The sequence below is a fragment of the Mustelus asterias genome, chromosome 12 (assembly GCF_964213995.1).
Source record: "Mustelus asterias chromosome 12, sMusAst1.hap1.1, whole genome shotgun sequence".
NCBI classification, from domain to species: Eukaryota; Metazoa; Chordata; class Chondrichthyes; order Carcharhiniformes; family Triakidae; genus Mustelus; species Mustelus asterias.
Genome location: NC_135812.1, coordinates 17,151,166 through 17,175,971, shown reverse-complemented (window position 1 = coordinate 17,175,971; position 24,806 = coordinate 17,151,166). Strand labels below are relative to the sequence as shown.

At 47.7% G+C, this 24,806-nt stretch overlaps 1 protein-coding gene across 1 annotated transcript in view; it reads left to right on the top strand.

Moving 5' to 3' along the window:
* Positions 1–24,806, top strand: part of trarg1a (trafficking regulator of GLUT4 (SLC2A4) 1a) — a 40,597-nt gene that overhangs the window by 10,258 nt on the left and 5,533 nt on the right. Inside the window, exon 2 of the mRNA XM_078224841.1 lies at positions 1,927–2,059. Coding sequence (XP_078080967.1) covers positions 1,927–2,059 — 133 coding nt within the window. The remainder of the gene's footprint in view (positions 1–1,926; positions 2,060–24,806) is intronic.

The following is a 24,806-nucleotide window of genomic DNA, read 5'->3' as shown; positions in this document are numbered from 1 at the left end:
TAGAAGTTTACAAGCCAAAAGGGAAAATGCTGGAAAATCTCAGCAGGTCCGGCAGCACCTGTAAGGAGAGTAAAGAGCTGATGTTTCAAGACCAGATGACCCTTTGTCAAAGCCTTGACAAAGCTTTAACAAAGGGTCGTCTGGACTTGAAACGCCAGCTCATTTCTCTCCTTACAGATGCTGCCAGACCTGCTGAGATTATCTAGCATTTTCTCTTTTGGTTCCAGCATCCGAATTAATTTGCCTTTATAGAATTTTACAAGTTTCTATAAAATCCCCTCTCACTCTTCTATTTATCCTATTAGTGCTTGTCCAGGCAGCCCAGTTTCCTTTAGTAACATTTGTAGTGTTTCTGAGCAATAGAAAGGACCCACAGACCAACCAGCTCAGGAATCATTTTAATATACTCTGTTATCACACTGTTAATCAACAATGTTAAGATTTTCAGTCAATAGAGGTGAGCATTATGTAAATCGGAGTATATCCTGCAGCACGTTAGTGAAATGTAAAAAAAAACACTTAATGCCCTTCCGTGAAGATTGAATCCATCCAGCGATCCCATAAAACATCCTTCAGGTCTAATCATAAAATAAAAGTGACTTGATGGTTTGGAGGCATGTCTTTGTTCTGTCTGTGGAATGCCGCATAAACAGTACAGGCAGCAGGCTGAGAAGCAGGAGCGTTCAGCCAGGCGTAAAAGTGTTATAGCTCAGCGCCTCGGCTATCCCCTAGAAACGGGGAGACACCAGGAGAATGACAGCTCAGATCACAGGGCCAATCTCATTACAGGGGGAATTTTCAAATGTTTATGTTAGAATCTTTTTTTAAAAAAAATGAACCATTGCAATTCAGGAAAGGGCCGGAGAGGTTTTTTTTCGCCTCTCTAACTGGGTTTTATAGTTTCCTACAAGCAGCCACTCCTCACATGAAATCGCAAAGATTCTCAGAAATCAATCTTCTCATTTGTTTGGAAAATCGTAACACAATAAAAGTTACATTTTTATTTCCTTAAGTTTACAGTAATGACATTTGAGGATACAAGGATTCCTCTTTGAGGTTCTGGAATCATATCATTTCAATTTACTTTGAAGGCTCTTTTTCCAATTACGTTACACCAACCCAATTAGTAAAATCAAGTCCAGCATAAGGTGATCTTTGGTCCATTTAAAATGCTTTAACGGACAGTCATAAGCCTGCAATTATTGAGGAGCCACTATAATATTAATGTTTATGGACTCCAAGTGTGAAATAAATGAATTAACCTTATAAAAAAACACTTAACTGGTTGCAGAAAGAAACAGGATGGGGCCGGAGTGAGGCGACTTGTTGCAAGCTGTGCCCAGCATACCTTCTAATTCTATCTTTTACTCGCATTCTATGCTTCTAAAACTTCATTCTAACTTTTTTATACAAAAGTCTGAGGTCATGTACCAACCGACTCGAGAACAGCTTCTTCCCTGCTGCCATCAGACTTTTGAATGGACCTACCTCGCATTAAGTTGATCTTTCTCTACACCCTAGCTATGACTGTAACACTACATTCTGCACTCTTTCCTTCTCTATGAACGGTATGCTTTGTCCATATAGCGCGCAAGAAACAATACTTTTCACTGTATGTTAATACATGTGACAATAATAAATCAAATCAAAATAATTCAAAACCAAACGGACTTAGTTTTGCAACTCATTCCTTCCTCATTTTGCTTTTATTTATAGATAGTGGAAAGTGGATTTATGCTTTAATATTAACACATTCAAATATTGGATTTCCCATCAGGACTGTATCTGAATGGTTTTACTTGCAAAGGTTTAAAAATATTGGGATAGCTTTAATCCACATTTAGCTACCCAATGAAAGTCTTGCTCACAATTTCGAATGTATTTTTAAAAATCTAACACTTTTTTTTTATTTATTCACCCCAATAGTCCAGAAACAGTTTACAACAAGGTGACAGAGATGGAGCCAGGAGACTGGGACGGCTGGCCAGATTACTGAGTATTGTAGCAATAGTCCTGGGAGCACTCATCATTATCACCTCCTGTGTTGTCAACTATGCAGGTAAAAGAGATTAGGAAACAGGATACATTTGAGGCACTGTCCATTCGAACGGCCTTACGTTTAATAAAAGAAATAAAACTGCTATCAGGTTAATTTCAAAATAATTTTGCAAAATGGATACGCATTGTTGCAAACCTGAGACCATGAGGGAAAAAAAATAATGAAATGATAAATCAGGCATGGTACTTGATAACTGCGTAGCGATTTCAGTAATACACGTTTGGCATCCAAAGGCTTTTGTTTCCAGAATGTTCATCATTATAATTGCACTGTATTTAAACGAGTCATTGAATAATTGTTCACCATTTGCGACTGGAGGTGCGTGTGAAGAAGATACTCAGCATGAATAGAATAAGCTTTTGATTTGCTTGACTGAGGCTGACTTGCAAATGGAATGGGAAGCCTGCATCACAGGGAGCCACTGGATAATTTGTTGTTCCCGCTCATCGTGCTTTGCTTGCATTTAATTTATTTTCCTTATTTCTTTCATATCAGAAAAGCAGAGAAGCAACACAGAAAACCAATAGGCCATATAAAGACATTATATTGTAGAAAGTATTTCTGGGGTTGCCAGTTACCATGTGTTATTATAATATTGTGTCCAGCATAAGGCACTGTGTCAAAGGGTTAAATGATGCAAATTAAGAAATAAAAACTGCGTTTTGAATTAACTGAGGTCGAGCCATCTTAAGATTCAACTTGATTCACTGTTTCTCTAATAATGGAACCCCTGCCTGCTTACAGCAAGACTTGGGCAATATCCAAGTTGACCAGTGGCAGGTACCATTTGTGCCACGTAAATGTCAGATAATGACCATTTTCAACAAGAAGTCCAAACCTGAGACTCAATAATACTAGCATTGTGGAATCCCGCCCCGGGCATTGCGGGATCCCGCCCCAGGCGTTGTGGAATCCCGCCCCAGGCGTTGTGGAATCCCGCCCCAGGCGTTGTGGAATCCCGCCTCGGGCGTTGTGGAATCCCGCCCCAGGCGTTGTGGAATCCCACCCCAGGCATTGTGGAATCCCGCCCCGGGCGTTGTGGAATCCCGCCCCGGGCATTGTGGAATCCCGCCCCGGGCGTTGTGGAATCCCGCCCCAGGCGTTGTGGAATCCCACCCCAGGCATTGTGGAATCCCGCCCCGGGCGTTGTGGAATCCCGCCCCGGGCATTGTGGAATCCCGCCCCGGGCGTTGTGGAATCCCGCCTCGGGCGTTGTGGAATCCCGCCTCGGGCGTTGTGGAATCCCGCCTCGGGCGTTGTGGAATCCCGCCCCGGGTGTTGTGAAATCCCGCCCTGGGCATTCAGGAATCCCGCCCCGGGCGTTGTGGAATCCCGCCTCGGGCGTTGTGGAATCCCGCCCCGGGAGTTGTGGAATCCCGCCCCAGGCGTTGTGGAATCCCGCCCCAGGCGTTGTGGAATCCCGCCCCAGGCGTTGTGGAATCCCGCCCCAGGCGTTGTGGAATCCCGCCCCAGGCGTTGTGGAATCCCGCCTCGGGCGTTGCGGAATCCCGCCTCGGGCGTTGTGGAATCCCGCCCCAGGCGTTGTGGAATCCCGCCCCAGGCGTTGTGGAATCCCGCCCCAGGCGTTGTGGAATCCCGCCCCAGGCGTTGCGGAATCCCGCCTCGGGCGTTGTGGAATCCCGCCCCAGGCGTTGTGGAATCCCGCCCCAGGCGTTGTGGAATCCCGCCCCAGGCGTTGTGGAATCCCGCCCCAGGCGTTGTGGAATCCCGCCCCAGGCGTTGTGGAATCCCGCCTCGAGCGTTGTGGAATCCCGCCTCGAGCGTTGTGGAATCCCGCCCCAGGCGTTGTGGAATCCCGCCTCAGGCGTTGCGGAATCCCGCCTCGGGCGTTGTGGAATCCCGCCTCGAGCGTTGTGGAATCCCGCCCCAGGCGTTGTGGAATCCCGCCTCGAGCGTTGTGGAATCCCGCCCCAGGCGTTGTGGAATCCCGCCCCAGGCGTTGTGGAATCCCGCCCCAGGCGTTGTGGAATCCCGCCCCAGGCGTTGTGGAATCCCGCCCCAGGCGTTGTGGAATCCCGCCCCAGGCGTTGTGGAATCCCGCCTCGGGCGTTGTGGAATCCCGCCCCAGGCGTTGTGGAATCCCGCCCCAGGCGTTGTGGAATCCCGCCTCGGGCGTTGTGGAATCCCGCCCCAGGCGTTGTGGAATCCCGCCCCAGGCGTTGTGGAATCCCGCCCCAGGCGTTGTGGAATCCCGCCCCGGGCGTTGTGGAATCCCGCCCCGGGCGTTGTGGAATCCCGCCCCAGGCGTTGTGGAATCCCGCCCCAGGCGTTGTGGAATCCCGCCCCAGGTGTTGTGGAATCCCGCCCCGGGCGTTGTGGAATCCCGCCTCGGGCGTTGTGGAATCCCGCCTCGGGCGTTGTGGAATCCCGCCTCGGGCGTTGTGGAATCCCGCCCCGGGTGTTGTGAAATCCCGCCCTGGGCATTCAGGAATCCCGCCCCGGGCGTTGTGGAATCCCGCCCCAGGCGTTGTGGAATCCCGCCCCAGGCGTTGTGGAATCCCGCCTCGAGCGTTGTGGAATCCCGCCCCAGGCGTTGTGGAATCCCGCCTCGGGCGTTGCGGAATCCCGCCTCGGGCGTTGTGGAATCCCGCCCCAGGCGTTGTGGAATCCCGCCCCAGGCGTTGTGGAATCCCGCCCCAGGCGTTGTGGAATCCCGCCCCAGGCGTTGCGGAATCCCGCCTCGGGCGTTGTGGAATCCCGCCCCAGGCGTTGTGGAATCCCGCCCCAGGCGTTGTGGAATCCCGCCCCAGGCGTTGTGGAATCCCGCCCCAGGCGTTGTGGAATGCCGCCCCAGGCGTTGTGGAATCCCGCCTCGAGCGTTGTGGAATCCCGCCTCGAGCGTTGTGGAATCCCGCCCCAGGCGTTGTGGAATCCCGCCTCAGGCGTTGCGGAATCCCGCCTCGGGCGTTGTGGAATCCCGCCTCGAGCGTTGTGGAATCCCGCCCCAGGCGTTGTGGAATCCCGCCCCAGGCGTTGTGGAATCCCGCCCCAGGCGTTGTGGAATCCCGCCCCAGGCGTTGTGGAATCCCGCCCCAGGCGTTGTGGAATCCCGCCTCGAGCGTTGTGGAATCCCGCCCCTGGCGTTGTGGAATCCCGCCCCAGGCGTTGTGGAATCCCGCCTCAGGCGTTGTGGAATCCCACCTCGGGCGTTGTGGAATCCCGCCTCGGGCGTTGTGGAATCCCGCCCCAGGCGTTGTGGAATCCCGCCCCAGGCGTTGTGGAATCCCGCCCCAGGCGTTGTGGAATCCCGCCCCGGGCATTGTGGAATCCCACCTCGGGCGTTGTGGAATCCCGCCTCGGGCGTTGTGGAATCCCGCCCCAGGCGTTGTGGAATCCCGCCCCAGGCGTTGTGGAATCCCGCCTCGGGCGTTGTGGAATCCCGCCCCAGGCGTTGTGGAATCCCGCCTCGGGCGTTGTGGAATCCCGCCCCAGGCGTTGTGGAATCCCGCCCCAGGCGTTGTGGAATCCCGCCTCAGGCGTTGCGGAATCCCGCCTCGGGCGTTGTGGAATCCCGCCTCGAGCGTTGTGGAATCCCGCCCCAGGCGTTGTGGAATCCCGCCTCGAGCGTTGTGGAATCCCGCCCCAGGCGTTGTGGAATCCCGCCCCAGGCGTTGTGGAATCCCGCCTCAGGCGTTGTGGAATCCCACCTCGGGCGTTGTGGAATCCCGCCTCGGGCGTTGTGGAATCCCGCCCCAGGCGTTGTGGAATCCCGCCCCAGGCGTTGTGGAATCCCGCCCCAGGCGTTGTGGAATCCCGCCCCGGGCATTGTGGAATCCCACCTCGGGCGTTGTGGAATCCCGCCTCGGGCGTTGTGGAATCCCGCCCCAGGCGTTGTGGAATCCCGCCCCAGGCGTTGTGGAATCCCGCCTCGGGCGTTGTGGAATCCCGCCCCAGGCGTTGTGGAATCCCGCCCCAGGCGTTGTGGAATCCCGCCTCGGGCGTTGTGGAATCCCGCCCCAGGCGTTGTGGAATCCCGCCTCGGGCGTTGTGGAATCCCGCCCCAGGCGTTGTGGAATCCCGCCCCAGGCGTTGTGGAATCCCGCCCCAGGCGTTGTGGAATCCCGCCCCGGGCGTTGTGGAATCCCGCCCCGGGCGTTGTGGAATCCCGCCCCAGGCGTTGTGGAATCCCGCCCCAGGCGTTGTGGAATCCCGCCCCAGGCGTTGTGGAATCCCGCCCCAGGCGTTGTGGAATCCCGCCTCGGGCGTTGCGGAATCCCGCCCTGGGCGTTGAGGAATTCTGCCCCGGGTATTGCCAAATCCCGCCCCAGCAATGTTTCAGGGGTGATCGTTGACTGATCTGGCAATGTCAACAATGTGGCTCAAAAAAGCCGGGCAAAGGCTGCATATTCTGACATGATTGACTCACTTTCTAATCACTTGATGCCACTCCACCAAATGCAAATCAGGAATCTGATGGGTAAAGTGACACTCAAGGACCCTGCTATCATCGTGAAGGAAGAAGCCTGCCTGATCAGCACCCTGCTACTGAATTTCATATCTATTTACTTATTTATTTATTAGTCACAAGTCGGCTTACATTAACACTGCAATGAAGTTACTGTGGAAATCCTCTGGTCGCCACACTCCAGCACCTGTTTGGGTACACTGAGGGAGAATTTAGCAGGGCCAATGCACCTAACCAGCATGTCTTTTAGACTATGGGAGGAAACCGGAGCACCCGGAGGAAACCCACGCAGACACGGGGAGAAGGTGCAGACTCCACACAGACTGTGACCCCAGCCAGGAATCGAACACGGGTCCCTGGCACTGTGAGGCAGCAGTACTGACCACTGTGCCACCATGCTGCCCCTTTATCTGTCCCTTTATGCTGCCCCTAATGTCTGTCCCTTTCCCCAGCACTGCGGTTGTAATATGTAACGGTCTACAAGATGCATTGCAGCACTGTGACCTCTTTCATCAGAAAGGATGAAGGCAATAACACCATCATCTGCAAAGTGTTCTCTTAGTGACAAAATGTCAAAATGCTAGAATATCCTATCAATCACCAATATGGAAGCACCATTAGCACAAATACTCAGTGGTTCCAAGAGAATTCCCATTGCACATAAGGACAACTATTGATAACACTAAATGTGACCTTAACAGTGTTGCTCACAACTTGAGAATCAATTAACATAGGGTAATGGAAATGGTAGCATAGTAGTTATCTTACTGGACTGGTAAGCCAGAGGCCTGGACTAATGATACAGAGAAATGTGGTCAGATCCCACCACACCAGCTGAAGAATTTAAATTAGTAAATAAATCTGGAATAAAATAACTAGTCTCAGTAATGGTGACCACGCAACGACCAGATTGTTGCAAAAGCCCACCTAGTTCATTAATGTCCTTTATGGAAGGAAACTTGCTGCCCTTGCCTGGTCTGGTCTACATGTGACTCCAGACTCAGCAATGTGGTTTACTCTTAACTGTCTTCTGAAAATAGCCTGGCAAACCACGCAGTTATAGAGTCATAGAGTCATCGCGGTTTACAGCATGGAAACAGGCCCTTCGTCCCAACTTGTCCATGACGCCCTTTTTTTTAAAACTCCTGCTCCCAATTGCCCGCATTTGGCCCATATCCCTCTATACCCATTGTACCCATGTAACTGTCTAAATGCTTTTTAAACGATAAAATTGTACCCGCCTCTACTACTACCTCTGGCAGCTTGTTCCAGACACTCACCACCTCTGTGTGAAAAAAATTGCCCCTCTGGACACTTCTTTATCTCTCCCCTCTCTCCTTAAACCTATGCCTTCTAGTTTTAGACTCCCCTACCTTAGGGAAAAGATATTGACTATCTACCTTGTCTATGCCCCTCATTATTTTATAGACCTCTAAAAGATCACCCCTCAGCCTCCTACGCTTCAGAGAAAAAAGTCCCAGTCTATCCTGCCTCTCCTTATAACTCAATCCATCAAGTCTCTGTAGCATCCTAGTAAATCTTTTCTGCACTCTTTCTAGTTTAATAATATCCTTTCTATAATAGGGTGACCAGAATTGCACACAGTATTCCAAGTTAAAGGTAATTGGGAATGGACAACAAATACTGGTCTTATCAGCGCCACCCACATCCTGCAAATGCATTAACAAATCCAAATTGCTCATGTTATAGAATCATAGAATCTTTACAGTACAGAAGGAGGCCATTCGGCCCATCGAGTCTTTACCGAGCACAATCCCACCCAGGCCCTATTCCTGCAACTCCACATTTACCCTGCTAATCCCCCTGACCCTAGGGTCAATTTAGCACGGCCAATCAATCTAACCCACATATCTTTGGAGTGTGGGAGGAAACCGGAGCACCCGGAGGAAACCCACGCAGACACGAGGAGAATGTGCAAACTGCACACAGACAGTAACCCAAGGCCAGAATTGAACCCAGGTCCCTGGCGCTGTGAGGCAGCAGTGCTAACCACTGTGCCACCGTGCTGCCCAAATGATGAACCAATCTGTTGAGTTCTGGACAACAATATTATTTGCGCATAATTATATTGTGCAATAAGCACATCCAGTCTTTTATTTTTGTAGATCAAATAGGTGTATAAGGCGGGTGACACAACATATGTTTCTGTTAATTTTATATCTTAAGCCTCTGATGTTGCCAGAGTTTGATATTCTCATTAAGTATAATCCACCAATAAGACAAGAACATGAAAAACCACCATTGCCAAGCCTCCTTGCTGACAGAATTCAAATTAGACAAGCGAGTGAGTAAGAAGTCAAGGTTTTTATTCTTTTATTCTTTCGTAGGACATGGGTGTCGCTGGCTGGCCAGCATTTATTGCCCATCCATAGTTGCCTTTGTTCAGAGGGTAGTTGAGAGTCAACCACATTGCTGTGTGGCTTTGGAGTCGCATGTAGGCCAGACAGGGTAAGATTTCCTTCCCTAAAATGGCGTTAGTGAACCAGATGGGTTTTTTCGACAATCGACAATGGGTTCATGGTCATCAGTAGATTCTTAATTCCAGATTTTTTTTATTTTATTGAATTCAAATTCCACCATCTGCCGTGGTGGGATTGGAACCCGGGGTCCCCAAGAACATTAGCTGCGTTTCTGGATTAATAGTCTAGCAATAATACCACTAGGCAGCAGGACTAAGGTCCTTGGGTTTTGGGGACCAATTTGCTTGAGGCTGCACATGTCCTTAAAGGGCATTCCTGCTCTTATAAAATTGTTCTGTCATCACAGTGGTGTAAGGGAGTTAGATATCTGCGTACGTATTGGCATCATCTTACTGCATTGAACTGCTGATTAAAGGCAGTCAGGGAGCCAGTGTGTTGTATAGAACTTCCCCAGATCAAATGCCATGAAGTTCCCCTCTAGTCTAAATCAGGAGTATGCTGTCAGTTCAGTGTCTCCCCTCTGATATCACAGAAGATCACTCCTATATTCTGCAGTAGTGATGATATGTTGAAGGGCAGGTCTCTGCTCATTTCTCCACGCCTCAGCAGTTTTATGTTCTCCCCCTCGGTTGCCCGCAGGAGCCTCCTGTTTTCAATTTCAAATTGTCTAACATCATTCTCTTTTCCCCACTTGGTTTACATGCCTTTAATCTTCCTTCTGTACAAATTGCCTGCCTACAGAATGTAATACTGTTACAACTGATCCAAAATAATAGATGCTTCTTCTTGTAAAGTTTAGAATAATGCGGAAATCCAGTAGAATATATTTGACTTTTAAATGGGAATCAGATCCTACAGGAACGGTATGTTTCAATAACGAAATGATATGTTTCCTTTACATCATCATTAGTAATATATTAAAATTCTTCCAATTGTACAAACTTCATGTTGTCACACTTTCTTACAATGATAGAATTCTAGACATTGACAGCTCGGAAGGAGATCATTCGGCCCATCATGCCTGTTCCTGCCAACAAGCAGCCAGTCAGCCTAATCCCACTTTCCAGTCCTTGGTCCATTGCCTCAGAGGGTGCGGCATTTAAGTGCGTATCCAAGTTCTTGTTAAACGTTCTGAGGGTCCTGCCTCTCCCCTGTCAAGCAGTGAGACCCAGATTCCCTCTACGGAATCACGGAATCGTGACCGTGCAGAAGGAGACCATTCAGCCCATCATGCCAGCTCTGCAAATGTGCACTCTGACTTAGTGCCATTCTCCTACCTTTTCCCCATAACCCTGCACACTGTTTCTATTCGGATAATCATCTCATGTTCTGTCGAATGCCTTGATGGAACCTGCCTCCACCACACTTCCAGGCAGTGCATTCCATACCCGAACTACACGCTGTGTGAAAAAGTTTCTTTCTCACATCATATTTGTTTGTTTTGCAAATCACTTTGAATCTGTGCCCTCTCGTTCTTGATCCTTTTAGAACGGGAGCAGTTTCTCCCTATCTACTCTGTCCAGCCCCCTCATGATTTTGAACATCTCTATTGTCTCTCTGTTCTTTCTGCCAGAATGAATCACCTCATAATTCTCTGCACTGGACTTCATCTGCCACCTGTCTGCCCATTTCACCAACTTGTCTATGTCCCTGCTCTGGGTGAAACAAATTCTCCTAGAATCCTTTCTACACCTCATACCTCTTATATTAAATCTATGCCCCCTGGTTATAAACCCCTCAACTAAGGGTAATAGGGCTTTTCTATTCACTCAATCTAGACTCCTCATAATTTATATATGTCAGTTAGGTCTCCCCTCAGTCTCCTCAGTTCTGAAGGAAACAATCCTAGCCTGACCAATCTGTCCTTATAACTAAAATTCTCCAATCTAGGCAACAGCCTCGTAAATCTCCTCTGAAATGCAATCAAATCTTATCTATGGTGAAATGATCAGACCTGCACAATCCAATTGTGGCCTAACCAGTGTTTTATACAGTTTCAGCATAACCTGCCAGTTCTTATCGTCTATAGTACTAGTGACCTGCATAATGGCACATCCTCTGCTCATTCCTTCATGCATCATGGTTTTAACATCTTCCTCTTCAGGAACCTTCCATTTTCACTTTCTAATTGTCTAACATCATCACTCTCTTCTTCCCTTTTGCTTTCAATCCCTTTAATCTTCCTTCAGTAAGTTCTTATGCCTTAGAGTTTGGTCTATCCAACCTTGGAATCATAGAATCCTACAGTGCAGAAGGAAGCCATTTGGCCCATCGGGTCTTCACTGACCACAATCCCACTCACACCTTATCCTCATAACCCCATGCATTTACCCTAGCTAGTCCCCCTGACACTAAGGGGAAATTTAGCATAGCCGATCCACCTAACCCGCACATCTTTGGACTGTTGGAGAAACCGGAGCACCCGGAGGAAACCCATGCAGACATGGGGAGAATGTGCAAACTTAGCACAGACAGCGATCCAAGCCGAGAATCGAACGCGGGTCCCTGGCGCTGTGAGGCAGCAGTGCTAACCACTGTGCCACCGTGCCACCCACCTTCTTGCCTTTTCTGGATGATGTCCACGAATGATCTTCTCTCCTCCACCATCCTGTGAACAACTTCTTTGCCTGTGTGTGTTCACCAACTGACAAGTCTATCCTTCTCCAGAACCACAATTCACCGCTGTCTAATCTTTGGGCATGTGCTTTTATCGAGGGCCACGTTTCAGCCACGTACAGTAAGGTGCTGAAAAATCACAGTCTTGATCATTCTTTTTTGCAAGATTTTTACTCGTTCCTACTCTGAGAAATACTTTCTGTTTGGAGAATGCATTCATTGCCATTACTGTTCTAACTCTGATTTATTTGCAGTGGTGGCCTTCTGGCCAGGTGCTTCCCGGTCATACCTGTTCCAGCCGTTGATCATTCATCTTGACATCTGCTTTCCCACCACTTTGTCTTCCAATCTTTGTAACTTTCAGAACATTTTTACACTAATTTTCATTCAATAAGCTTTAACCACTTCACTCATTTTATCCATCAGTATCTGTGAATCTGCTGTGTTAGCCACTCAGGCCGCAATGTCTGTAAATGTCACCACCTTCACCAACTGACCTCCCACTTCGACAACTTTCTGTCCTTCATCTAACGCTTCTTTTATCATGGCTTTCACAATGGTGATAGTAAACAGCCCTGTCTTGCCTCGCGGCCGATTACACCAGTTTCAGTTCCACCAAGCACACGCTGGCACAGTGGTTAGCACTGCTGCCTCACAGCGCCAGGGACCCGGGTTCGATTCCCAGCTCGGGTCACTGTGTGGAGTTTGCACGTTCTCCCCGTGTCTACGTGGATTTCCTCCGGATGTCTGGTTTCCTCCCGCACTCTAAAGACGTGCTGGTTAGGCGTATTGGCCATGCTAAATTCTCCCTCAGTGTACCCGAACAGGTGCCAGAGTGTGGTGACTAGGGGATTTTCGCAGTAACTTCATTGCAGTGTTAATATAAGCCTACTTGTGACACTAATAAATAAAAGCAAAATCCAAATTTTACCAGTCTGTCACATGTACAGAACAACAATCATCCTTTTATCTCTCCAATCAACTCTGATTGCCTCCAGCACCTACAATAGCCTTTGCTTGTTCACCCAGTCAAAATCTTTTTCATAATCCACAAAACTGATCTCTTGGCTGATAAAGATAAGTATCCCATATGCCTTCTTTACTGCCTTACCTATCTGTCCAGCCACCTTAAGGGATTTGTGGCTATGCACTCCAATGTCCCTCTGTTCCTCTATATTTCTCAATATCCTACTCTTTATCATCTATTCCCTTGTCTTGTTAGCCTTCCCCAAACATGTTACCTGGACCATCTCTGGGTTGAACTTAATTTGCAACTGTTCCATACAATGAAGTAGTCTATTCCTATATTCCTGCAGTCTACTGCTTTCTTTGTCATTATCAACTACAAGATCAATGTTGGTGTTGTCAGCAAACTTCTTCATCATAGCACCTACATTCAAGTCCAAATCATTTATATATACCACAAAAAGCAAGGGACCTAGTACTGAGCCCTCTGGAACCCCACTGGAAACAGCCTAGCAGTCAGAAAAACAACCATTGTCCATAACCCTTCAAATCCTGCCTCTCAGCTAATTTTGTATCCACTTGCCATCCTGCCCTAGATGCTTTTACTTTTGTGACAGGTCTGCCATGTATCAAAACCCTGGCTAAAATCCACATAGACTACATCAATTGCACTCCATTCATCGACTCACCTTGTTAACTCCTCAAAAATCCAATTGTGTTAGTTACCAAATTACTGTGGATGCTGGAATCTGAAACAAAAACAGAAAATGCTGGAAAATCTTAGCAGGTCTGACAGCATCTGTGAAGAGAGAATTGAGCCAATGTTTCGAGTCAGGATGACTGGATGGCTGCTAGTCATCCAGACTCAAAACGTTGGCTCTATTCTCTCTCCACAGATGCTGTCAGACCTTCTGAGATTTTCCAGCATTTTCTGTATTTGTTTCCCTTAACAAATCCTGCTGACTGTCTGATTGTGACTTTCTAAATGAAGATCTGTCCCTCAGAATTTTTTCCCAATATTTTCCCCAACGCCGTGGTTAGTTTAAATGACCTGTCATTGCTTGGTCTATCCCTTTCTCCCTTTATAAAGAATGGCACAATATTAACTATCCCCCGCGGGTTGAAAGACGATGATCAGAGAGGCTCCCCTATTTCTTCTCTTGCTTCAGGCAATAGCCTAGGATACATTACATTTGGGCCTAGCGATTTATCCAATTTCAAAGATGTTAAACTCCTTTGACACTTATTCCCCCACTGTATTAGGTTCATCTGATATTTCAAGCTCCGAATCCCTGATTGTAATGTCTGAATTATTCCTCTTTCGACCCTCTGTGCAAAGGGTGGCACAGCACAGCGCCAGGGACCCGGGTTCAATTCTGGCCTTGGGTCACTATCTGTGTGGAGTCTGCATGTTCTCCCCATGTTCGATTCCCGGCTCGGGTCACTGTCTGTGTGGAGTTTGCACATTCTCCTCGTGTCTGCGTGGGTTTCCTCCGGGTGCTCCGGTTTCCTCCCACAATCCAAAGATGTGCGGGTTAGGTTTATTGGCCAGGTTAAAAATTGCCCCTTAGAGTCCTGGGATGTGTAGGTTAGAGGGATTAGCAGGTAAATATGTGGGGGTAGGGCCTGGGTGGGATTGTGGTCGGTGCAGACCCGATGGGCCGAATGGCCTCCTTCTGCACTGTAGGGTTTCTGTGATTTTCTATGATGTCTGCATGGGTTTCCTCCGGGTGCTCTGGTTTCCTCCCACAGTCCAAACTGTGCAGATTAGGTGAATTGGTTATGATAAGTTGCCCCTTACTGTCCCAAGATGTGTAGGTTAGGAGGATTAGCAGGGTAAATGTGTGGAGTTATGGGGATAGAGCGGGATGCTCTGTTGGGGAGTGGGTGCAGACCAGATGGGCCGAATGACCTCCTTCTGCACTGTGGATATTCTACGATTCTATGTATTCATTGAGATGGGGGTCAGTTTATCTCAGTTGGCTGGCTAGCTGGTTAGTGATGCAGAGTGAAGTCAGCAGCGTGGGTTCAATTCCCGTACCGGCTGAGGCAAGCCTTCTCAACCTTGCCCCTCACCTGAGGTGTGGTAACCCTCAGGTTAAATCACCAGCAGTCAGCTCTCTCTCTAAAACAGGGGGAGAGTAGCCTATGGTCTTCTGGAACTTTGGTAACTTTCATTCATTGAGAACCATACACAAGTTACCCTTATGGTTCTTAATGCGTTTGACTCTTTCTTTGAGTATAAAAAAACAGCAAACTCTGATAAAACTCAGAACCTGATCTTCCCCCTTTTTTCATCAGCATAAACCATCACATTTCTACCTTTCTCCATTTCCAAAGCAGAGTCATATTGGATGCGAAACATTAACTCTTTCCCTCTCCTCAGATGTTGCCAGACCTAACTGCCAGGCTGTTTCCAGTGGGGTTTCGGAGGGCTCAGTACTAGGTCCCTTGCTTTTTATGGTATTTGGACTTGAATGTAGGTGCTATGATGAAGAAGTTTGCAGACAACGCCAACATTGATCTTGTAGTTGATAATGACAAAGAAAGCAGTAGACTGCAGGAATATATCAATGGACTAGTTAATCGTACGGAACAGTTGCAAATTAAGTTCAACCCAGTGATGGTCAAGTTAACGCATTTAGGGAAGCTAACAAGGCAAGGAAGCACATAATATATGGTAGGATATTGAGTAATGTAGAGGAACAGAGGGACATTGGAGTGTATAGCCAAAGATCCCTGAAGGCGGCTGCTGGACCTGCTGAGTTTCTCCAGCATTTTCTGTTTGTATTTCAGATTTCCAGCATCTGCAGGACTTTGCTTTTATCTTTCTTTAATTTTCCTCTTGCTCTTTACGTGTTTATAAATAAAATGCTCGGGCGTCTCTTGATTTCACTTGCCAATATATTTTTCATTCTCTCCCCTTTCCTAATTTTCTTTTTAATTTCACGCATGCACCTTTTCTACAGTTGAGCCCTTGGTACCTGATATAAGTATCTCTTTCTTTCTTAATTCTCTCCTTCGAGTCCCTGGACACCCAAGGGGCTCTGGATTTGTGAGTACCTCCCTTTATCTTTAAGGGAGAACACTTGCTCTGAACTCTCAATATCTCTTCCTTGAATGCCTCCACTTCACAGAATCATAGAATCCCTACAATGCAGAAGGAAGCCATTTGGCCCATCAAGCCTGCACTGACAACAATACCACCCAGGCCCTATTCCCAGAACCCCACGTATTTACCCTGCTAATCCCCCTGACACTAAGGGGCAATGTTTAGCATGGCCAATCCACCTAACCCGCACATCTTTGGAGCATGGGAGGAAACCGGAGCACCTGGAGGAAACCCACGCAGACACGGGGAGAACGTGAAACTCCACACAGACAGTCATCCGAGGCCAAAATTGAACCCAGGTCCATGGTGCTGTGAAGCAGCAATGCTAACCATTGTGCCACCATGCCATACCTAATGACCTCAGAGTAGCTGTTTCCACTCCACTTTAGCTAACTCGCATCTCAGCAGGCTAAAATTAGCTTTTCCCCCAGTTGAAAGCTTTTATTCCTGTCATGTCTTTGTCCTCTTACATAACTGCCCTAATTGTGACTGAATTCTGACCACTTCTGCCAAAGTGCTCTAGCAAGCCTGGGGACCTCAGTCCCGGGCCTGCTAATTACATGGTAAGTAAATTAAAATGCTGCTTTGCATAATTTATACAGCTCCGCACCAGAAACCGGCGCGGAGCTGACTGCGCCGGAAATCAGGCTGCCAGAGACTCACGGAGGCCATGGCACCCAGCGGGGAGCCCCCTTAATGGCCTCCTCTGATAAAGCAGCACAGCGAGCTGGGAGAATCGTGCCCCCCCCCCCGCCCCCCACCCCCCCCTCCCCCCACCCCCGCCCCCCCCTATTTGCAGCGTAGGTAAGAAATAAACTCACCACAGAAAGATAGGGTTGGCCATTTCAGTATCCCTTTTTAACCACTTGACAAATAAGTCTTCATTACTGCCGAACAACCTCTTTGGCACTGAAGACCATAAGATATAGGAGCAGAAGTAGGCCATTCAGCCCATCGAGTTTGCTCCACCATTCAATGAGATCATGACTGATCTGATGTAATCCTCAACTCCACTTTCCCATCTTATCCCCATAACCCTTGATTCCCTTACTGATTACAAATCTCTCTATCTCAGCCCTGAACATACTTAATGATCCAACCTCTACAGCTCTCTGTGGTAAAGAATTCCACAGATTCACTACCCTCCAAGAGAAGAAATACGTTCTCATCTCTGTCTTAAATGAGATTACTTTGAGATTCTGCCCTTTAGTCCTTGGCTTTTCCACAAGGGGAAACAACCTCTCAGCATCTACCCTGGCAAATCCCCTGAGAATCCTATATGTCTCAATAAGGTTGCCTCTCACTCTCCTAAATTCCATTAAGGACAGGCCCAACTACTCCACCTCACCTCATAAGATAATTCCTCCACACTCGGGATCAACCGAGTGAACCTTCTCTGGACTGCCTCCAATGCCAGTGTATCCTTCCTTAGATAAGGGGACCAAACCTGTTCACAGTATTCCAGGTGCAGTCTAACTAGTGCCTTGTATAGTTTTAGCATCACTTCCCTATTTTTAGACTCCGTTCCCTTTGAAATAAAGGCCAACATTCCATTTGCCTTGCCAATTACCTTGCATGCTAGCTTTCTGTGATTTATGCACAAGGATCCCAAATCCTTCTGTGTTACCACTTTCTACAATCTTTCTTCATTTAAGCAATGTTCAGTTCCTTTATTCTTTCTATCACAATGCACAACTTCACATTTTCCCACATTATATTCTATCTGTCAAGTTTTTGCCCACTTACTTAACCTGTCTATATCCCTCTTGACTCCTTGACTATAGACTCCTTGTTCATCCTCATCACTTGCCTTCCCATCTATTTTTGTGTCATCCACAAACTTGGCAATAGTACATTCATTTCCCTTGTCCAGCTCATTAATATATATTGTAAATAATTGTGGCTCCAGCACTGATCCCTGTGGAACTCTACTAGTAACACGTTACCATCCTGAAAATGCTCCTCCTATCCTAACTCTTTGTCTTCTACCAGTTAGCCAATTCTGCATCCATACTAATATACTACGCCAAACACTGGACTCTTACCTTATTATGAAGCCTTTTGTCTGGTACCTTATTGAATATTTTTTTGGAAATCCAAGTATATTGCATCTACTGGTTCCCCTTTATCTATCCTGCTCATTACTATCTCAGAGAATGCGAATGAATTTGTCAGACATGATTTCCCCTTCATGAAGCTATGCTGACTCTACTTGTTGATATTATGTATTTCTAAATACTCCCCAATACGTCCTTTATAATGAACTCTTACCTTTTTCCCAATAACAAAAGTTAAGCTAACTGGCCTATAGTTACCTGTATTTTGTCTCCCTCCCTTGTTGAATAAGGGTGTACATTGGCAGGTTTCCAATTCTCTGGGACTTTCTCAGAATTTAAGGATTCTTGCCTCATTATTACCAGTGTGTCCACTATCTCTACAGCTATTTCCATTAATATCCTGGAATGCAACCCATCAGGTCCAGGGGACTATCGGCCTTTAGCCCCATTAGTTTCTCTCATGCTTTTTCCCTCTGGTAATAGTTATTGCATTTATTTCTTCCCCCTGCCTTCTGCTCCTTTATTGTTTAGTATTTTTAGAATGCTTCCACCGTGAAAACTGGCACAAAGGGGGGGGATTTTCCCGTCCTGTCCGCCACAGGAATAATACTGGACGGGGGGGTGGCGGGGGGGGGGGGCGTTGACCTCAGGTGGAATTTTCCGGTTTTGGGGCGAGCGCAGCCGGAAAATCCCACCCAAAGTATTAGTTTAACACCTGTGCCATTTCCTGGTTCCCCATTATTCCCCCAGTCTCATTCACTTTGGCCTCTCTTTTCCTTTTTATATATTTAAAGAAGCTCTTGCCATCCATTTTTATATTATTTGCCAATTTACCTCATAGTTTATCCCCTCCCTCTTTATTTTTTGTCATCTTTAGTTGATTTTTAAAACATTCCCAATCCTCTGGCTTACCACAAATCTTTTTTTCAGTTTAATATTATCCTTAATTTATTTGGTTAACCATGATTGATTTATCCCCTTCCTAGAATCCTCCTTCCTTACTGGGATATATCTTGGTCGTGAGTCATGAACTATTTTCATAAATGTACGGTCAACATTTATGTGTTGAGTTTTATTCATGCCACTTAAAGTTTAAAGTTTTTATTTATTAGTCACAAATAAGGATTACATTAACACTGCAATGAAGTTACTATGAAATTCCCTGAGTCGCCACACTCCGGTGCCTGTTTGGGTCAATGCACCTAACCAGCATGTCTTTCAGACTGTGGGAGGAAACCGGAGCACTCGGAGAAAACCCACGCAGACACGGAGAGAACGTGCAAACTCCACACAGACAGTGACCCAAGCCGGGAATTGAACCCAGGTCCGTGGCACTATGAGGCAGCAGCGCTAACCACTGTGTTGCCATGCCGCCTTTTAATTGCTGTTGGAGATTTTTAAACAATGGTGTATATGTATACATATATATATTATATGTGTGTGTGTGTAGTTTTGCCTTTTTTCTCTTAGAATCAGAAATTATTACACCATGAAGGAGGCCATTCGGCCCATTGAGTCTGCTCTGGCTCCTCTAAAAGGCAATCCAAACAGCAGTCTTTCCCTGTAGCTCTGGAATTCTTTTCCGCTTCAAGCACTTATCCAACTCCCTTTTGAAGTTTACTATTGAATCTGCATCCACCACCCCAAGGACAGGACGTTCCAAAACCTAACTGCTCTTTGTGTTAGAAAGCTTTCCCCCATTTCACCTCTGGTTCTTTTGACAATCACCTTCAATCCGTTCCTTCAATCACTGGAAGCTGCAAGCTGAGTGAAACGTCATAAAAATGGGAGGGCTATGCGGCAACGCCAATGTAATGTCAGGTGCACTGACGTCAGGTCACATTCCCAATGTCATCGTGCTCAATCCAAATAATATGCTGGAGGGTTTGGGGCTGGAAATTAGGAGTCCACCCGCATTATTTATGGGCAGCACGGTGGTTAGCACTGCTGTCTCACAGCTCCAGGGACCCGGGTTTGATTCTAGTCTCGGGTCACTGTGTGTGGAGTCCTGCACATTCTCCCCGTGTCTGCGTGGGTTTCCTCCGGGTGCTCCGGTTTCCTCCTACACTGCAAAGATTGCGGGTTAGGTGGATTGGCCGTGCTATATTGCCCCTCAGTGTCAGGGGGATTAGCAAGGTAAATACTTGGGGTTACGGGGATAGGGCCTGGGTAGGATTGTTGTCGGGGCAGGCTCGATGGGCTGAATGGCCTCCTTCTGTACTGAAGGGATTCTATGATTATCCAAATGTTATTAAACGGTGAAGTTAAGCTGATTGATCTCCCAATTGACTACAGTAAATTCATGGTGTGAGCAATAAGTCATTTGCAGAGTGTGTTTCACACCAGGTGTTTTTTTTTAAATCAGGCTGCTTGTTCAGATGCATTTACAGTCTCCAGCTGAGGCCTAATAGTTCAGGCTGCTGTAATCGCTGGCTGTGCTTCAGACAAGAAGCAGAGTTGCCGATTCGGACATCTCTTATTCAGAGGCCTTCAGCGAGAGGTCCTTTCAGATTCTCATCATAACCTCGGCCTTCGAACTAGGCCGATTGGGGGAATAGCTATCACTTTTGGAGACACGAGCTCCAGTGAGGAGGCAAGTGAGAGAAAGAAAGGCACAGCAAAAGGTCCAGGATGTTCTGGTGGTGCACCAGGGGCTGTACAACCTGTCTTGGTCCCTCCATGTGGACACTATAATTAAGAAAGCCCACCAACGCCTCTACTTTCTCAGAAGACGAAGGAAATTTGGCATGTTAGCGACGACTTTCACCAACTTTTACAGATGCACCATAGAAAGCATTCTTTCTGGTTGTACCACAGCTTGGTATGGCTCCTACTCTGCCCAAGACCACAAGAAACTACAAAAGGTCATGAATGTAGCCCAATCCATCACGCAAACCAACCTCCCATCCATTGACTCTGTCTACACTTCCCGCTGCCTCGGCAAAGTAGCCAGCATAATTAAGGACCCCATGCACCCCAGACATTCTCTCTTCCACCTTCTTCCTTCAGGAAAAAGATACAAAAGTCTGACATCACATACCAACCGACTCAAGAACAACTTCTTCCCTGCTGCCATCAGACTTTTGAATGGACCTACCTTGCACTAAGTTGATCTTTCTCTACACCCTAGCTTTGACTATGACACTACATTCTGCACTCTCTCCTTCTCTATATACGGTATGTTTTGTCTGTATAGCACGTAAGAAACAATACTTTTCACTGTATACTAATACATGTGACAATAATAAATCAAATCAAATTTTAAAAAACCATTGTGAATCCTCAATGGAGGTTCAGCAAGACCTATGCAGATCCTTGAGTATATAGGCGGAGACTGAGCTGTCTTCAGATGTCTGAGTCACAATGCCAGAGAGGCTCTCAGAACCAACAGTCACAGCTCTTAGTGACATGCGAGATCCCATTAGGGTTAGGCTTTGGAGACCACCCAATGCCTGTGGCTGCAATGGCCTCTGTTGCACTAAACTTCTTTGCAACATGATCTGCTTGGGCAGCTTGTGGAGACCTCGGTGGCATAACATAGTCTGCTGTACACCACTGCATCAAGCTCTTCACTGATGCTCTGTTCAGGAGGGTAGGAATACACATTTCTTTCACCATGGACAGCCAGAGTGAACTCGAAAGAACCAGAGGCTTTTGTGGCTATTGCGGGTTTCCCCATGGTCCAGGGAATCATCCACTGCACAGATGGTTTTAGCTGGCCAGCACTGCACCTTTATTTACAGGGAGAGATTTGACTTGTTAAACTTCCAGGGTCTCTGACATCATTGACGGACATGCGTGAGGCACCCGGGCAGCAGCCACGACTCGTACATTCTCCGTAACTCACAGCTACCAGATCTGTTCAGTGGTCCTGCTGCTCTGGACGTTTGGCTTCTGGGTGACAAGTGTTACCCATTGACTTATAACTCCAGTGAGGTCCCCTCTACAGGATGCAGAGAGGAGCTACAACAGCCATGGAAAGACCAGGGCCTTCATAGAGCAGACAATTTAGCTTCTGAAAATGAGGTTTAGATGCCTTGAAGGGTCTGGAGGGGCTCCATCATGTCTGTCCCTCATACTTGTATCACGTTTTGCCCTCCATAACCTCGCCATTCAGAGAATGGATGCTTTGAGGAAGAGGGAACAAATAATGGTTATTTATCTGAGGATGGGGGTGAGGGAACACTCTGACCTACAGGTAAAAGGCCCTGGACGCGACTGCATGGATAGCTGTGTCACTATGATGTCCTGACAGGGCAGCGGTTCCAACAGATTATGAAATTCCAGCCTCGGATGTTGTGCAACATTTGTCCAAACATTATTCCGTGCGGAACGTGAGATTCCTGTCACCGTCCCGCCAGCACACACTCAGCATGCCCAGTCCCAGCCTCACTTCCAATTATCGAAACTCCTGTTTCTATCCCAGAAGAAGCTCAGCAGCAATGATGTATTGAAAATAACCTCTTTGTGAGTGGCAGTGAAGCCAGGGTTTCTCCACATAGAATGATGATACATTTCATTAACAACCAGACTAAACACATCTATCTGACCCGGGTTCGATCTCAGCCTCGGGTCACTGTCTGCGGAGTCTGCACGTTCTCCCTTTGCCTGCATGAATTCCCTCCGGGTGCTCTGGTTTCCTCCCACACTCCAAAGATGTGTGGGTTAGGTGGATTGGCCATGCTAAATTGCCCCTTAGTGTCAGGGGGACTGGCAGGGTAAATATGTAGGGTTACAGAGATAGGGCCTGGGTGGGATTGTTGTTGGTGCAGGCTCGTTGGGCCTCCTTCTGCACTGTAGGGATTCTATGACGCACATGGTGACTATTGTGGAGTTTATTTAAAGCGTTTCTCGTGCTCTGATGCAGTGCTCCCCACCTCGCTTGCTGCTACATTCTTTGGCCTGAATGACTAGTGGGCATCCTCTGTGTAGCTGAGCCCTTCCAGCCACGGTGAAAGGCTCCTGCTGACTGTCAAGAGGAGTCTCTGTCGCCGTGACATTGCACGAGGAGTGTGTCAATGGCAGATGGACGGAAGAGAGGCTGCCTCCATCAGAAGTACCCAGCATCATTCGGTCCTCCCTGCTTTCCCATGAAGTTCCAGGAGTTGGCTCAGTCACCAAACTCTCAGCTCCCCCTGTCGCTTTGACTCTGGGCCCCTGAGCTCAGAGCCAGGACGATGGTGTGCAGGTCACAATAGATCCCCACGATTGCTTCTGCCAATCTGCTGGGTTTTGCCCCTTCAGGACAGTTGCCAGTCTGTCCATGGAGGAGGCTTGTTACTCTGAAGCGGGTGATTGCAGTGCAGGTGGCCTAGATGGACACCTCTGCAGTTTGGGCCAGAGCTCGCAACCCCTCCGGTATACCCACCAAATCTCCACACCAGCATCTGCTGCCTCATGGACAACTCCAGAGGCTCACCATCCAACTCGGACCCAGCCTCTGGATCACCTCAGCCACTGCCCTGGCTGCCCGAGGGCTACCCCCGGCACACTCTCCTGCAGCTGTACATGTGCCCTCGCCAGATTGTGTCTGCCCTCTCTCGACGCGCTAATCACTGCCAAGGTGCCAGCATGGGTGCTGGTGTTTGGGATAGAGAGGATATGATCATGCTTCCTCCGAGGGATCATTCTCATCCTCGGGGGTTTTGTGGGGGGGATGGGTGATGGGTTGGCATCAACATCTTGAGGATCCTGTGGAAGAGTCTTCAGTTGTGCAGAAGAGACAGAAAGAAGGACGTTATTTGGCTTTCCAAATCTTTCAACAGCTGTGCAAGGTTACAACGCTCAGCACCATTGAGAACCATGTGCAATATGAGATATGACACTATATACACTTGCAGCAATGTCAGAACCTTATCACTCGGAAGCTTCCCTGGCCTTTAGCAGCAGGATGGGAATTTTAACATTCATTGAACTGTGCCAAGCATCAATCCACCTCCCACCTCCCCTTTCGCCCGGCTTCAGCCATTCGCTGTCTCACCAGCTCCCCACCTTCCTCCAATCTCGACTCAGCCAATCAACCTGGGCTGGGGACAGCAGTAGAAGCTCCTCCTCCTCAGACTCAGCGACATCACTACCAGTTCTGCCTCTCTCGGGCATTGAGAACCTGCTTCTCTGGAAAGTAGATGTAAATGTGTGATGACTAACGTGGTTAGGTTAAATGATGTCACCCCCACCTCCAGCCTAATGCTTGACGCCATCCCACCTTCCCCATCCGTACAGGCCCCCCCACTTCCCTGTTATCCATCTGGAAAACTTAAACCTTTTCCTAGATAATTTCCCCTTTGTGTGACAGAGTCGACTCGGATTTCATTTAACCAAAGCTTTCTCTTTATTATAGAATCATGGAATCCCTACAGTACAGAAGGAGGCCATTCAGCCTATCAAGTCTGTACCGACCACAATCCCACCCAGGCCCTATTCCTGTAATCCTCATTTACCCTGCTAATCCCCCTGACACTAGGGTCGATTTAGCACGGCCAATCGACCTAACCTAACCTGTTTAATTCTTTAGATACCAATACTCACCATAAATCCACATTAGCTGCAACACTTTAACTCACTTAACTTCAACCTTTTAACTCATCTAACTTTAGTCCTTTTAACTCTAGTCTATCTTTAACTCAAACTTTAAGTTTTGACTAAAAACAAATACTACTCGCTTGAGTGAACTGGCCAGGTCCACTCTTGAGTATGAGCCTTCCTCGTGGTTCCTTTCTTTTTCTTTGAAGAAACTCTTCAGGGCACACATTTCGAATTCTTGAGTTTTTACTGAGGACAAAGACATCTTTAATCCTAAACTTTGCATATTCTTCCAGCAAATTCTCTGGCACTCAGCCAATTATACCACCGGAAACTGGTCACAATACTTGTTTGTTTATTTATTAGTGTCACAAGTAGTTTACATTAACACTGCAATGAAGTTACTGTGAAAATCCCCTAGTTGCCACACTCCGGTGCCTTTTCGGGTACACTGGGGGAGAATTTTGCGTGGCCAATGCATTTAATCAGCACATCTTTTAGACTGTGGGAGGAAACCAGAGCACTTGGAGGAAACCCACTCAGATACGGGGGAGAACATGCAGACTCTGCACAGATAGTGACCCAAGCCGGGAATTGAACTCAGGTT